This window comes from Balearica regulorum, chromosome 6 (genome assembly GCF_011004875.1).
Source record: "Balearica regulorum gibbericeps isolate bBalReg1 chromosome 6, bBalReg1.pri, whole genome shotgun sequence".
Classification (NCBI taxonomy): domain Eukaryota; kingdom Metazoa; phylum Chordata; class Aves; order Gruiformes; family Gruidae; genus Balearica; species Balearica regulorum.
In genome coordinates this window covers 35,851,665-35,868,318 of record NC_046189.1, presented here as the reverse complement: position 1 = coordinate 35,868,318, position 16,654 = coordinate 35,851,665, and the positions used below count along the sequence as shown (strand labels likewise).

Here is a 16,654-nt window from a genome sequence, read left to right as displayed (position 1 = left end):
GGACCTTGCACTTGGCCTTTTTGAACCTCATGCAGTTTGCCCAGGCCCACTTCTCAAGGCTGTCAAGGTCCCTCTGGATGACTTCCCTTCCCTCCAGCATGTTAACCACACCACACAGCCTTGCATCATCGGCAAATTTGCTGAGTACACTCCATCCTGCTGTCCGTGTCACTGACCCCTGAGGAACACTGCTTGTCACTTCCATGCAGGATAATATGACCCTTCCTCCAAAAGAAAAGCTTCCAGACTCTTCTATTGCAGCCCCCTGTTAACAACGTTTCCATTTTGTGTGATAAAGCCCCATCTTTTTTCTTCCTGTACCATAGCCTGGACCCAAAACCCTCTTTCAGATGTGTTTTACCAGATTTTAATATGAACAACACCTAAGTAAGGTAACTTAAACTGGAATAAAAAGTCTGTCCACTGTATTTTAAATTTCAGTGTATGATCCTAACTTTCTTCCTTGTGACACAAGTACTTCAGAGGAATTTCGCAAGAGAAGACAGTTACATTTTCTGGAAAATAGTTTATTGAGTGCTTGGGGAATTAAAAACTACAAGGTTTTGCTTGCAGTTGCAGAAGCAAGAAAAAAGTTAAACATAAATTAGTTACCTGATTTGCTACTTATAGTGCTTCTGAAACCCTCATTTTAATCAGTCATTGCCTACCATGACCGTTATATTAATATCTGGCCCTTAAATTTATGTAGCAGAATATTTATAGATTAAAAAGTGCCTTTCTATGGCAGTAGGGTAATGATTATGAAAGCTGATTGAGATTTTCAGTCTTTTTAATTCTTTGCTTCTAGGACTCAGCTACACCCACTCGATTTTTCTGACTTAGGTGACTTTATTCCATACTCCACTGCAGGAATAAAAATTAAGTAATTCAGTCAGTGTAAAATAAGCCTCACTTGTCCAGAAGCTTTAGTTGACTTAGATTAAAGAAGAAAAGAAAAAAAAATAAAAATAAAAAAGCCAGACAGTGATTACTGCAGTTACTCAAAACTACATTTGTTGTGTAGAATTTCCATTCCAAGTATTGTTTTCATCTTCTCCGTCATCTTGAGTCCTCAGTCTATATATTTTGCCTTCTTTTTTGAAGTCTTCTCCCCGCTTTTCCACTACTCGCTTCCTGACTGCTTGCCTAGGGTACAAATGACAGTGAGGTTTTACGTCTTCCCCAGTAATAATTACACAAGAGAAGCAAATGCAATAGATGTAAATCATACATCCCTCCTCCTCTTACCCCCAATAATAGTTTTCTTTCTTCAGCCCGCTGTTTCCTTGGGAAGCAATACCCACCTGAAAATGTGTCATTTAGCAGTCAGACAAACTGACAGAATCTCATTTCCCCTGGAAAATTTCCAAAGCGGTGCATGGCTGCTGCACATGACAGGGCCTAGCAGCTCTCCTGGTACAGGAGATCTCTGGGCAATACAAAACCTTCACTGTCAAAATCGGACTTGAGCTGCTTGAGTTTTCTCATACAACCATAACCATCTGACATCTAGTTTCAAATTTTTCATCTTCCAAACAGTATCAGCTGAAGTGAAGCCCCCATCTGTAGTTACAGTTCAATTCTCTACTAATAAATGACTGCAAGGCAATGCTTTTTCTACTCTGTAATTGGAAACTGAAGCAAACAATAAGGACCTTGCTTAATCACACATGTAAAAGCCAAGAAATCTTAGTCAGAGCTGCCATGCAGTTTACCAGCCACCAGGTTAACCAAGGTGGTGGCCAACAACTAGAAGGAGAGGGCAGCTCAGTTCCCCACTACAAGATAAAAACAATTAAAGCAAGCGGCTTGAGAAATCAACAGTTTTGATTACCTGCTTTGCTCAATGCTGCCAGAGGCCGGAGGATTTGAATGCTCTTGCTGATGAGCTGATCTCACAGTAGACTGTGAGGGGGGTGGACTCGTAAACAGGAAGTTGCTAATAAATCTCCAAACTGCTAAGAGGGGATAAAGTAGTGTACCCAAGAACTTCCACAGATCACTGCCTGAAGCCTGAACAACAGAGGTAGCAGGTCTCCCCGCCTGGTCACGAACACATAAAGCAAACTTGTCAGATATTAAACTCATGCACTTGTAGGGAGAGTATCAATCATTTCAATCATTTAGAAGCAGCTCAGCAGACAGAAGAGCACTGCTTTGGTTACACATCAGACAAATATCTATGCCACCATTTATCTGCTTCAGAAAAAGTCCTAACTCAGTCCTGACAAAAATTCAAGTAATTTTGCAATTTTAGACACAGAAAAGACCAAAATTCAAGCCAAATCTTATCATGGCTGACTAACAGCAAATTTACAGCTACAGTACTGCTGTTTGCACAAAAATGAAACGCAAATAAACGCAAACCCAAACCCAACACCTACCGGCAGCAACACTACTGAAGCACTGGGTGCTAACTCGAGCTCCAGTAATTTCTTTCCATAATCTTCTTCGGTAAACTCCCTTCTGGGAAACATTGTCGCCAGTGAAAAATTGCCGTAAGCATTACCAACTGTCTGTGAAAGTGTAAAGAAAACATTTGATTTATAACTGTTCACTTTAAAACAACCGCAGACTTGCCAGTTGAGTACACCTTGCCATATTGACCCAAGAGTTCTACATCAAACTATCAATTGTCTTTATATAGAGAAATGAAGGATTTTTCATATCCTACTACCTAATGATATGTTGCAGTAATGCAAAGGCAGTTGGTGGTGCTGGAAAAGGCTGCTACCAAAACCCCTTCAAATAAACAAAAAGGAAAGCAGCTGATGACAATTCCACCACAACAGATAGTTGATGCTACACCAAGTTGTAATCACCATGTAGCTGAGAAAACAAAACAGCGATTTACCTGTGCAGCAAACTGCCTTGCTTCTTCCAGCCGTGCTTCAGATGGGAACTGGTTGGTAAAGGACGATCCATCTGGGAGGCGGAACTGAATCCTGGCTATTGCACTGCAGGACACGTATCGGGTCAGCCAGCATATGAACAGTTACAGTCAAACTGCTCCCGGGGCTTTACTTGGTAGGATTGAAATGGGGAAGAGAGGGACAGTGGTCCTACTTATGGCAGTACAGGTGGGTCCTAAGTTTGGATCCACAGTTGATAACCACCTGCCTATACAGCACAATGCATCTCCTCTGTTTTTTTATCAGAGTCCAAGACCCATCACCATTCAAGCTATATTTACATTAATGGTGCAGAAACCCAGTAAATTCATTAAATATAACCCGTATTTCTTTGGTGTAGCCTGTATTGCTTTTGTTCTTTTTTTCAGTAAGTTGTACTGTGAGGCCACAGACATTTAAGCTGGCTTGGCAAGTAATTCTATATTCATCTAGCCGTGGCCCAGCACAAGCTGTTAAGTCCCATGTTTGCCCTGTGTTCAGGCACAGTACCAGACTCACGGTGGCTCCATAACTCCACATAAAGGTCTCTACAGGTTAGAATATTTCTTAAATTCTTGTTTGGCAAAGCAGGAGACAGCTCTGACCCAGACAGCTGATGAGCCCAATCAAGCCTTGCTGAATCCAAGCCAATTGCGCACACAGCCGAACAGCTGGGGTGGCATCATGCTGCCCACCACAGTTCTGACATTACTTAGTCATTATCTGTCACATTCTCACCTTATCGAGCTCCCCACCTAGCTTAAATAGGTTTAAATATGTGTTTAAATCAAAGATCAGATAGAAAAAGCCCTTATCTAATTAAAATAACACACACGGTTGCCTGTGTTTTATAATCAGGAATGTCAAAAGGATGAAAGTTAATCAGAGAACATAATATTCATGTAAATAGCCACGAATAAATATAAAAAAAACCAAAACCCGAAATCCAACTTTTTATGTCACTATTTAAACAGTTCAACATGGCATCAATTAATCGAGTAAGACAAATATTAAATCTCTTGAAAGTTTACATTTCTTTACCTATCTCCCCAAAAGTATAGACTTCTTTCTCTACAGCAACTCACCTTCGCTCCTTTTGAGATGCTTCTTTTCTGGCCTCTATTTCAGCCTGCTTAGCCTGAAGAGCTGCAGCTTTTGCAGCTTCTGCTTCTTCCTTTGATTTTGCAAAGCGAGCTGCTCTCTCGGCACGATCCTGTGAAAGGACCAAACAAAAACCTTAATTTTTACCATAAATTGTAGCTTAATATTCATTAAAACTGAGAGCTATGATCTGTACTCAGCACCCAACTACACAGGTATCAGCAGGCCATATGGAGAAAAGACAGTAGCACTGCAAAGAATTATTCACTGCCAAACTGCACAATCCCACGGCATTAGCCAAAAATCACACACTTTTCAGTGAATCACTTCCCACAAAAGTTAATAGATGATCATCCCATGCAAGTTTAACACTCCAGCGAAGATAAAGGGAAAAATCTTATGACGAGTTACACAATTAAAGTGTTCTAGGCCACAACCTAATAATGAGGAGGGATTTGCTATGAATTGTTTATATCCATATATGTACACACATATATACAAACTTAGAAAATAACCCTCACCACCATTCTGAGATCAGTGGTGTTCTGCACGTTCCACAATTAAATATCCCCTTGCTTCTGTTCCAGAGCTATGCTTAAATTGCAATTATTTTTATGTTTAAGTGATAACTCTCCACTGGACTCAAGCAATACGACAGAAAAGTTGGTGTGTTTGTTCGGATAGAAAAGATCATCATGAATATGAAAGCAGAAGCTTCATTTTATACACAGGAAATGCTACGTAAACCCCAAACACGTGAACTGTTACAATACAAGGCCACAGGATTCCAAACAGAAAACTGGACAATCTTTCAAAGTTTCACCGAATGAGAGAATTTATCCTTTTAGTACATGGGTGTCTCTTGTCAGAGAGAGAAGCAGCAAATTATTTTCCAAAAGGAAAAATTTACCATTGCAATCTGTTGTCTTATACGTTCTCTTGCAGCCTTCTCTTCTGCCTTTTCTCTGTTCCTTTCCTCTAACATACGTTTTGTCAATTCTTCCTCCTGTCGTCTTTTGTACTCCAACATTTCTTTACCAGTTTTTCTCCGTTCAATTTCTTTCTTAATTTCTTTCTGAATAAACAACAGACACAAAAATTGGACCACAAAATTGCCTTGGACAAGAGTAAGACAAGACTGAAGTACATTTGTTTAAAAAGGAATTAAGCATTTATTCAAATAAGGGTATAAAAAAATTGCAAGCAGTTTTACATTTTTGTGTTACCTGTTCTTCTTCTTTCCTTTTTTCTTCTCGTCTTTCTTCAAGCTTTTTTGTTATTCTATATTTAAGAACAAATTGAAAAATCTTAAAATTGCAGTATCTGTTACTTAAAAATTTTAATGAAACATTTGCAAACACTTGCAGAAGAACGGAGACATGTACATGAACTGTAACACAGTGCTGGTGCCTAGTGTAACATTCACGTGTGGGTGTACCATCCATAAAAAGATGAGGTGGTGATTCACCACTGAGTTTCCAACTTTAGTGGAGTTCTAACATTCCTTCTGTTATTTTCTGCTCAGTAAATGAGGAATCTTACAAGTTAGTTCAACTGTAAGATGTAAGACTTACAATAAGCAAATATTATTTATGATATGTGATAACAGAAACACTGAATCTCAGTCTCCTCTTAGCTGTTTAAGCCATCTGGTTTCTTCTGCACATCACTTCCTAAAATGGAAAGCAAATAATATCTAGCACTGACATAGATGCACACACATCTGTCTCATCTATCCAGAAAGGTGCCTTAGAATAAGGATTGACGTGGAAAAAACCACAGTAATTTACAACATATTTTAAGTCTGGGGAAAGAGCAAGCATGACCAAACAACACGAGAAGTCAGATAATCAGAAAAATTTTGTTTGTATGGTAGCTGTTTTGCTTTTTAAAAAAGAAACTGGTAATTACCACAGTTTTGCCTGTTTACCTCTGAAAGAAATGCTGTAGACATATGCAAATATGGTATAATTCAAGATTAATGCACCTTTTAAGAGAACTTTGGTATTTATAGTAAAATACTGACTGGATTTTCCTATCAGTAATAAGTAAAAATTATGCTTATTGTTTAACATCTTTCAAAAATCCCTGAAATTAAATGTGAAAAAGTTTTAAAATATATTTTAGCAGTATAAATAATCCTATTTACTAAGTATGTGTTACTGGTTTTAGGTAGGATATAACAAATAATATCAGTCTTACAGATGCTAAAAAACTCCAATTTTATACACTAAATATTGTACTTAAAACCAAACAATTGAATGAATTAACCATGGACTGAACCAGATGCTTCTGGTCACCATAGTTTAAAATACTAGAACTCATCAGATCTCATTACTGTTCACTGGTCAAAACAAAAGAAGAGTCTCAGAATAGAATTCCTCTGACTTTTTCCGTATGCCTCAACTACAGTCAACCAACAGACAGGAAGAACTAAGGTGGTACCACTGCACAAAACCTAGGCTAGCACTTTTTTACCCCAGTTTCAAGTGCTATCAGTTCAATGTTTTAACTCATTCAAAAATTTGTAGCAAATATATCATCCGTATTCAAGCTGTATCAAAGTAAGATGAACAGTTATGGTTTTCCAGATTACCCTTTTCTTTCAGAGAATGTTAAAAACAAGATTAATTTAAAAGATGTTTTTGTATCAACCCTAGTATTCTCACTGACATCTAAACAAAAAACAGGAACACATAAATGTTTACCAGATTATAACAGAGTGAGCACCAAAATCCTGTAATTAAGCCTGTTTGTTCAAAAAAAACCAAAAAAACCAACCCAACAAACCCCAACCAAAACCCACAACAAAACTGCCTCCTGAGAAACAAATACAATACTTTAGGAAGTCTGCAAAACACGACTTACCTTTCTACTTTGAGTGTAAGATCATTCACAGGCTGAGCATCACTCATTTGCTCATCTAAAGAATTAGTTGCTTCCTGGCTTGTTTGACCTGAATTTGCTTCATCTTCAAGTGTTTTTCAAGAAAGTAATGCGTAAGAGAAATTTTTTTTTTAATTATAAGAAATACACCTCTTATTTTATGCTCATTGTTAGCCATAATTCACAGCAACAAGGATATCTTAAGAAGATAGGAGGTTCTGCTATTTAGACTTCCCCTTGCCCCCCAAGAATTTGGTTTCAGGTTACTAACCCAGCAAAACTTTTTAAATTGAATCCTATTTCAAGACAGAGCATACAATTTTTATTGTATTATAAACTACCAATTTCTCACTCATTATAACTGAGCAGAATGAGAAGTTATTCTTCCTTCTAGACTTGCAAGAAGCATTTTGGAATATCCAAGTTTTTCCTCAACAAGTCCACTCAATATATTGCCTTTATGTACCATCATTCTAACAACTTAAAGAAAACTATTTCAAGAGCAAATTAGCTAGCATTTGTGTAAAAATACATTACCAGCTGAAGGTCTTATTGTCTCAGACATAACAGATTCAGGAGAAGCACAAAACTCTACTGGTCTGGATTGCGTATTTTCTGAAGCACCGTCAGATTGAGAGGAAGGACAGGGAGCAGATGACTGACTTTCATTTTCCAAAGGCTGCCCTTTTACTCTGTGCATCTAAGAAATTGGGGAAAAAAAACCCCCGAGACTATGAAACTTCAAGTATTTTCCACAGGTTCAAAAGTCAACACTAAGTTATTTTTGGAGAATTTGGAGTCCTATTTAAAATACAAAACTAAAATTACCACATGTTGAGTGTGATGCAATCATATATTTCATATTTTTTCCTCATTTTAGTTTTACACTTGAAGTCAAAGTGATAAAGCTATCCATATTTATATTACGTTCCATAGCATAATTTTATAAATCCAAATTACAAGACAATATTACAAAGCCACGTATGACCTTTACTGACAGAGTAATTGGTATGTCATTCCAGTTTAGAGTTCTTGGTGTGCTTCTTCAATACTGTAGGTGTTACACAGATGATTAAAAACAATCTGAGAAACAAAATAAACAACGTAGCATTTTTGCTTAGTGCTTTCCAACCTGTTCAATTTGTGTACTGATTTTAAGTTTGCAGATTTTGTTGTTGGAAGGATACAGAACTAATAATTCATAATTCCCCAAGGCACAAGTAAAGGGCCAGGGACATCTCTTGTCTTGAGCATGTGAGCACATTCAACTCCATTGGAAAGATCCAGTCTGGCAGCAAGCATTACCTGTTTAACTTTACGGATTCTGGTAACAAGCTCTTCAACAGAAACACTGCCAGCAATTACTTCCAAAGGGATTCCATTGTCTCCTATAAAAAAACTCGATGGAACACACACTACAGGATCTGCACAGCAACAATTAAGGACAACAACTGACAAAAGTTTATAAAGTAACTTTAAAACGAAAAGTGCAAATCCTTCCTACAGAACCTTCTAGCCCAATATTCTATCTCCACCTGGTTGCCAGTAGTCATGGCCAAGGGAGGAAGAAAAAAGACTCTAACAAAAATGCTGGAAATCATTACATACAACTCATTAATATTTCTTCTTTTCTTTGAAATGGTTTAAGCCAAAATATTTTTCTCCAACACACAAATATCCAAAAATTGATTATGCTTTGGTTTGAAAGATTTTGAGTGTGACACACCAACTTATGTAGATAATAATGAATTCTTTATAGCATTAAGAAAATCCAAGTTAAGGTACTGAATTCCCTTTCTCAGCATCATACAGAATTCCCGAGCTGTAAACAGTGACCTGCTTAAAGTAGGCAGATGTTTACCTAACTTCATACCTGTGTGTTTGACACAACCCAATCCACTACTTGTTCTTCCTTCTCTGTAACTCTGAACTCCAGCTAACAATTTAAAGCATTGCTTGTAATGCTGATTAGTGATACCAATGGATTATTTTGTTTACATAAAACTTTGGATAATTTTCTATTTGGAGAATTACATAGGATTAACATTAAAACCCCAACTTGCTGACTTCCTCAACAACTGACAATAAGTTGAATAAATAGAGGGTGTCTTAACTACAGTTTATTGCATATGTTTGTGCCATAAGAAGTATTTTTAATAACGTTGCTTGTAAATATTTGTCTTAAGAGCAGTATTAACTTGTATAGAGCAATTATCTGTAATCATAATGTAGCATCTAAGCTGATCTCAAAGGATACAAATTTGAGAAAACTGCAGGCATGCTTCACTGTTTAAAAGAAAAGATTCGTTTAGGAGGAGCAATCATTTTGCAACAACCTTAGATTACATCTTTCATCATAAAAATAACTCTCCTACTACCACACACAAAACTATTTAAATACTTGAGGGAACACTAAAAGCAAATTTGCATTGCATCTTCTCATTAATATTTGGCATAAGTGTTGACACGGTGACAATCCCTGGTTATTACAGTTGACTACAAAAGATTAGGGAAACAGTGCTAAGAAACAATTCAGAAAAAACATCTACTGAGTGCAAATACTATAGTAAGTCTAATAAAATGTCTATAGAGCACTTCAAACTAATACCATACCATTTTGGGAAATGTCAATGCATTTTCTGCACATGGACTGGAACACTTAAACATAAAAATAACTGAGTAATTTACATTGGAACTTTAATGCTTCTCTATTCTATGTGTTACAATAGAGAAAAATGTATTTTCTCTGGGGTTTTACAGATTTTTATCTTTCTGAATTCATGAGAGTTTTTAAATTCATTATGTAACTTGGCAAATCAAGAACTGCCTCAAGAGTACTTGCATTTTGGTTCCAGCTTTTTAACACAACTTTTGTGTCTCTTCCTGTTGAAAAAGGACAACTTCAAGCATTCTTCTACTAGTACTGAAATACAGTCCAAAATACGCAATGAATATTCTGCAGAACACAACAGTGAATTTTGAAAGTTAGAGTTTTCTCAGGCTCTAATGGTTTCAGGAATATTGAATTCACTCATGCTCTGGAACCTCATATTTAGACTACCTCCAAAGTAGGGCAAGGACTTCAAAAGCCTCATACTCTCATCATCATCAATGAAAGACTGTATAAGAGACAGAATTAGAATAGGATCAAACCTTTTGGTGTCAATTTTAATAGCAACAAAATCATCTGAGGCAGCTTCAGTCACCTTCTCATCTTCCCACCTTGCAGCCATCTCAGTAGATTGTTCATCCTCACCTGCAAGATACAGCACATGTGTGAAGCGAAACACACCACAAATTACTGTCTTTGGTCTGATTTTAGCTTTCCTTCAATTGCTTGAAATCACCTTTGAAAGACACTCTTGTGACAACTTTAACCTCTGAAATACACTCTTGTGATTATTTTCAAGTTAGTTGTTTTTTTTTTTTTTTTAATAGTCTGGAGACAATTCCTGCCAGCTGATTCACCTTGCTAACATGCCAAAAATCTAATATACTAAAAACCCTTCCAAGCCAGCAAGCATGTAGCTTTCACAGTCATTCAGCGGCACGGTGAGCTGGTCCGAGGTAGCAGAAGGGGCTGGACCACACAGATGGAAGAGACAGGGGAACTGGAGGCGATGGCATCCAAAGATTGGCTTGATTGCATCATCTAATTGTGCAGCCACCAAGGGGCCCCATTTTCATGTTACCTGGAGTATGCTTATACTTCAGTATTGTGCTCATACTCTCATAATAAGCAAGGAGATCTTGCAACACAGAGTGAACCATTGCTTCTCCCTGACATTAAGCCTGACCTGCTAACATGCTAAGACTGTCATGCTAAAACACGCTTACCCCTCATTATAAATTTAATTACATATTGGTACACCAGCTGCTAATAGGTAAAACTACATTTTCCACCCCTTGTAAATACATAGTTCAGCAGACAAGGTTTCACAGTTTGATGGGTGTTTTGAAGAAAAAAAACAAAAAACAAAAAACCCCCACACCAAAAAGAATTTATTTGCAGGATTATTTGTAACTTAGTTTTGTGTTCCAGTTCCTGACATGAACAGTAACAGTAGGAGGGGAGGAAGAGGAGAGGGGAGCACACAGGAGCAAGAATAACTGTAGAAGAGGAGCTACTTAAGTAAGGGAAACTGAAAAGGTGTTCCGGGGCCACAGATTCAGAAGTGTTATTTTAATCAGAAGAAACATCATAAATTATCCTTTTATCTTCCAAAGCACCTGTTTAGTGAGGATTTGGGTTAATAAGCACATTCCAATGAATATTAACTATCTTTCAACAAGTAAACTGGACTGCAACCAATTGTTTGTCTTCAATCTGTATTACTACTTTGCAGCTTGGAATCAACTGCACTCTTGATGAAGAATTTGAGTCACAAGTATAGAAGTATAGTAGTCCATTATTCAATGACAACACAAACCATTTGTTTGTTTCATCCCAGTTGTCGTTTCATGCAGTATTTTTCACTTGTTAGAGATCAGGAGTTGTATGTGCAGTCCCCTGTCGAAGTCCCTGACTGTCAGACCACAGTGCTGCTCAGAGACACGCATATCAAAACCACACTGATTTTGGAAAAGTGTTTTCCAACCGTACGTATTGATTTTTCCCTGGAAGAACTGGAACAAGCAAGAAAGTATTCATCTCTATTACTATTATTCTACATAACCAAATAAGTATTTAGGATATTTTATGTAGGAACCTTTCCTCTTCCTTTAACTGCAGTGCTTCCAACTGTGGTCAATGGATGCAGCTGTTCTGCCAGGAGTGGTTCGGCCTCCTCCCCCATTTCCAAATGCTCAGAGACAGACAGCTGCTTCACCACACACACTTTTTCAAAAGAACATGTGCTTATCCAGTTAGGCTACTAAAAATATCTAAATACTTGCCTAACACTAACTTTTCCATACAAACAACTGCTGTAGAAAAAGAATGCAATGGGATCTTTAATATACTTATACAACTGCATCACCAGAGTATGCCGTGAAGGTTTTAAAAACGGAACTAAAAAATGTTAGGATTGTAGATGCAAACAAAAATGTTAAAGAAAAAAAACTGGTTGAACAACATGCAATTGCAGTCAAACACCACCTCACTGTTAAGATAAATAGCCACATTATTCCTTGCTTGACTGGAAAACATTTTAGAACCAGGAAGAATAATCCAGTTCTTCGTTTTCTCATGCTTGTTTAGAGATGTGAAGAGGGAGAGAGGAACAGACAGATGGTACAGAAATCGGAGATGGACCTACCAGAATTCATTGATTTTGGTCAAGGCTGTATCTAAGCTATCCTCCACAGTGCCCACCCTCAAATTACAGTTAAGTTATATTTTCAATTTCTCTCACAACTTTTTTTTCCTTTATTAATTTTTTGTCCCCGTATACATTATTGGACGAAGCGTACAAAACAGAAACACTGAACACTTGTGAAAGCATGTTTTCCTGCTCAGAAAGCTGCTTTCCAATGCTTGTCTCCAGTGCCTGTGAGCAAGCATGTAGTTCAAAGACTCAAAGCTACTGTCACCACCAACTGTGCAGTTTTAAATATGGATCTACCCAAACAAACCCAATCACTGCTAGCATAAAAATAGACTATTCTTTCAGCACTCGGCATCCTTCAAACACACCTGCTTCCACACATGGTGAGAAAGTATGTTCTTAAGCTTCCCAGTTCCCCTTCCCAGCAGGCATAACAGAACTGCTTCACAACCAGCTCTGTCACAGGTCAGCTGCCCTGATCCCACTGTTCCCACGGTAGACCAGAATTTGGCAAAACTCACCAACTCTTTCATTTTGGAGATATGGCTGCATGAAGTAACTCCCTCCCTTTTTCAGGGCTCATAAGAACAAACAAAACAAATCCTTGCAGCATACTACAATGTCAAAACCAGGTTACATTCCTGCAATCATAAATTTATTTCCACTCTGTATATCTACATATTCCTACATCCACCTAGCAAACATTAAACTTGTACACAAAACTGGCCTGTTCTTTTAGACATTAGTTTCATAAAAAATATTGGAAGTAAGTTACAACATGCACTTTTTAACCCCCAATACATATGTATCAAGTTCAAAATACTCATAGATACTATAAAAAAAAATATCTGTGTGGTGAGTTAACTTTGACTGGAAGCCAGGTGCCCCCCAAAGCTGCTCTATCACTCCCCTCCTGAGCTGGATAGGGGAGAGAAAATACAATGAAAGGCTCGCAGGTTGAGATAAGGACAGGGCGATCACTCAGCAATTACTGTCATGGGCAAAACAGACTCAACTTGGGGAAATTAATTTAATTTACTGCCAATCAGAAGTCAGAGTATGATCATGAGAAATAAACCCAAATCTTTAAAACACCTTCCCCCCCACTCCTCCATTCTTCCCAGGCTTAACTTTACTCCTGATTTCCCTACTGCCGCCTCCTCAGCGGCACAGGGGGATGGGGTTGTGGTCAGTTCATCACACGTCGTCTCTGCTGCTCCTTCTTCCTCAAACTCTTCCCTGTTCCAGCGTGGGGTCCCTCCCATGGGAGACAGTCCTCCACCAACTTGTCCAATGTGAGTCCTTCCCACGGGTTGCAGTTTTTCACGACCTGCTCCTGCGTGGGTTCCTTCCATGGGGTGCAGACCTCCAGGAGCAAACTGCTCCAGCGTGGGGTCCCCCACGGGGTCACAAGTCCTGCCAGCAAACCTGCTCTGGCGTGGGCCCCTCTCTCCATGGGGCCACAGGTCCTGCCAGGAGCTTGCTCCAGCACGGGCTTCCCATGGGGTCGCAGCCTCCTTCAGGTGTAACCACCTGCTCCAGCGTGGGGTCCTCCATGGGCTGCAGGTGGAATCTCTACACCACCATCATCCTCCAGGGGCTGCAGGGGGACAGCCTGCCTCACCATGGTCTCCTCCACGGGCCACAGGGGAATCTCTGCGCCGGCACCTGGAGCACCTCCTGCCCCTCCTTCTGCACTGACCTTGGTGTCTGCAGAGTTGTTCCTCTCACATATTCTCACTCCTCTATCCAGCTGCAATTGCTGTTGCCTAGTTGGGCTTTTTTCTTCTTAACAATGTTACCAGAGGCGCTACCACCATCACTGATGGGCTCAGCCTTGGCCAGTGGCAGGTCTGTCTTGGAGCTGACTGGCATTGGCTCTGTTGGACATGGGGGAAGCTTCTGGCAGCCTCTCACAGAAGCCACCCCTGTAGCCTCCCCGCTACCAAAACCTTGCCACAAAAACCCAATACGGAGCATTTGAAATATCCAAGAAATCTAGTAGAAAACTTTTAGCCTGAGTAGGGAGTTGGGGGGGGGGGGGGGGGAAGATCAGCCTTTAACCAAGTCACAGCACATTATGTTTCACAGGTAAAGATGTCAAGTGTTGCAAACACCTCTGTCAGGAGGTTTCTTCTTGTTTACCACCTAGCTTTCCATTTAATTTTGTACAACACACTATGATCATCTTATTATTGACTATGAAGGCAGAGAGCCATCAGGTAGGCACTAGAGGTAAACACACACTTATGGAGAAGAAAAAAAAAAAGTCCAATGATAAAATGCTTTCACTTCATAGCACCCACCTGTCATCATGATTAAATTTAAAGTGCTGCCTTAAAGCCTGCATACACTACCTCATCCCTTCCTCCAACACAGCACGTTGAGGGGTGAAAAGAACTTGATTTCTCACAGTATGTTTATTACCCAGTAGAAAATGCTGTTCTCCAAGTATAAGGAGAGTTGTGTCAACAAAAGAACTTAACTGCGCTTCACTTTTCTGTTCACATCCCCTTTGGGAGCGAACTTCTTGAAACTAAGCGAATCCCACAGTTCAATAATTCAATAAGGGAACAACACTAGCCACACATTTAACGTGGTTGTTTTTTCATGAGGCATCTGAAAAACTTCAAGCCACGAGCACTTGAGGCACTAGTAAAAACAAATGAAACAACACACACACCCCCATAAAAACCCAAGAAATTCCAAGAGTCTGTCTTACATCCTTTCCCTTTACCCATTCTCATTCTTCCAGGCAGAAAGGCAACATACACAACGTGAGTTTCTATAGGTTTCTCCAATTACCATTCAGTTACAGAACAAACTAGTGAACTCAAAAGAAAAAAGACACTGTACACAAACAGCTAAGAAAGTTACAGCAGTAAGAACCGAACGCAGGCTTACGCAAGGATATAGTGAAGGGAAAAGCAAGACATCGGAACAACTAATTTCACTGCCCTAGAGCAGTTCGTAAAGCCCCGATATACCACAACATAAGCCAGGCCCGGGGCTGGGACATCTCTACAGCAGGCCACGCACCGCCGGGCCGGGCAGCAGGGACTCGTACTGACACAGCAGAAATCCCTGCACGGCGGGAGGGGGGAGGCGGGGAAGCAACAGCTGGCGAAGGCGCTGCAGAGCCTCCAGCAAGCTCCGCCCGGGGGCGAGCGAACGAGCAGCGCCGGCTGACAGGGCCGCACGCAAGCTGGGCCCACCCGACGGGGAAGGCTGCGAGCAGCGGCACCCCACGGGGCAGCGCCTTGCCCGGGAACTGCCCTCGAGTCGGGCGCCGCCGGAGCCTGGGGCCGTCCCCGGCCGGCCTCAGAGACGGCACCGCAGCCCAGAGGCCTGGGTGAGCGGCGGCTGCTCCGGGCCCCCTCCGGCCCCGGCGGAGACGCGGCCGCAGGCGCTGTGTCAGTGCGGGGGCGAGCCAAAACCCGGCACCCGGCACCGCTCCCCCCGCCCCGGCCGGGCCGTACCTGACACGAACACGACGAAGACCGAGCTCCGCTGCTTGGCGGCGGCGATAGCAGCCGGGATGGAGCCCCCGAACCACATCATAGTGCCGGCGGCCCCAGGCTCTGCCAGCCGCCACCGGGCGCATGCGCCGCCGCCGCCGCACCAACGGCTAGTCCTGCGCGTGCGCCGGCGGCCGCGGCGCGACACCGCTTTCTGATTGGCGTCTGTGTGCGGCTCGAGCCCGCCCTCGGCCACGCGCGGTTTGGCGGCAGATTCGCCTCAGCCGGGCGCCATCTTGGTGCCTCGAGTGTTTCCGCGGCAGCGCCGCCATGGCGGTGCCTGGCCCCGGAGCTGCGTCCCGCCGCAAAATGGCTGAGGCAGGCTCGGGGGAGCTGCAGGGAGAAGAGGCCTCACGCAGCCCAGGGCCTCTGAGGACAGGATGGCAACAGTTAACCCTGGCCCCAGAATCCACCCTGGGAAGGTGAAGGGTGCAACAGAGGGGAAGAGTGATGGGGGATGTAACTGTTTGACAGAAATCCATGCTGAATATGTTAAAAGTACAGAGTGTGGCATGCACAGATCCACTGTGAGTGGCAGGAGGTGAGGCCAGGACATCCTCTGTGCTCCCTGGTGAGCCAGGCTGCGTGAGGGACGGTGACTGGGATGGCACAGCATTTACAGCACAGCCTTTGCAGGGGTACAGCCAACCAAGGCAGACAGTCTCTTTGATGGATGTTTCACAGTAATGAGGACAGGCTGACTTCTTTCAAGTCCTCTGATGATAAGATTTTGGAAAAAATGCTGCACTTAAGTTTTTCTGAAACACAGTTGGGAGTGTGACTATGTACTCTGGGGTAACCATTGCTGAGGCAGATACTGTCAAACATACGAAGGCCAAAAAATACAGCTTCTCAGCCTGGAGAGCTTTTCACTGTTGGGCTTTGTGTAACCTGGAGTTCAATTAGAAAAGTCACTGGATAATGACAACTAAAAAAACCTACAAAGCTATTGTGAAAAGAGGCAAATCAATGTTATCAACGATCAGAAGTT

The 16,654-nt window shown here is 41.2% G+C and overlaps 1 protein-coding gene across 1 annotated transcript; it reads right to left on the bottom strand.

Moving 5' to 3' along the window:
• Window positions 1-506: 506 nt before the first annotated feature.
• Window positions 507-15,784, bottom strand: UBXN4 (UBX domain protein 4). Its single transcript, XM_075757222.1, has 13 exons — window positions 15,625-15,784; window positions 10,032-10,134; window positions 9,136-9,164; window positions 8,184-8,302; window positions 7,416-7,578; window positions 6,861-6,963; window positions 5,219-5,273; window positions 4,903-5,067; window positions 3,977-4,104; window positions 2,855-2,957; window positions 2,385-2,516; window positions 1,835-2,043; window positions 507-1,146 (listed from the first exon to the last, which is right to left on the bottom strand). The coding sequence occupies exons 1-13, from the start codon at window positions 15,704-15,706 to the stop codon at window positions 1,008-1,010; spliced, it is 1,530 nt and encodes a 509-aa protein (XP_075613337.1). The 5' UTR covers window positions 15,707-15,784; the 3' UTR covers window positions 507-1,007.
• Window positions 15,785-16,654: the final 870 nt, after the last annotated feature.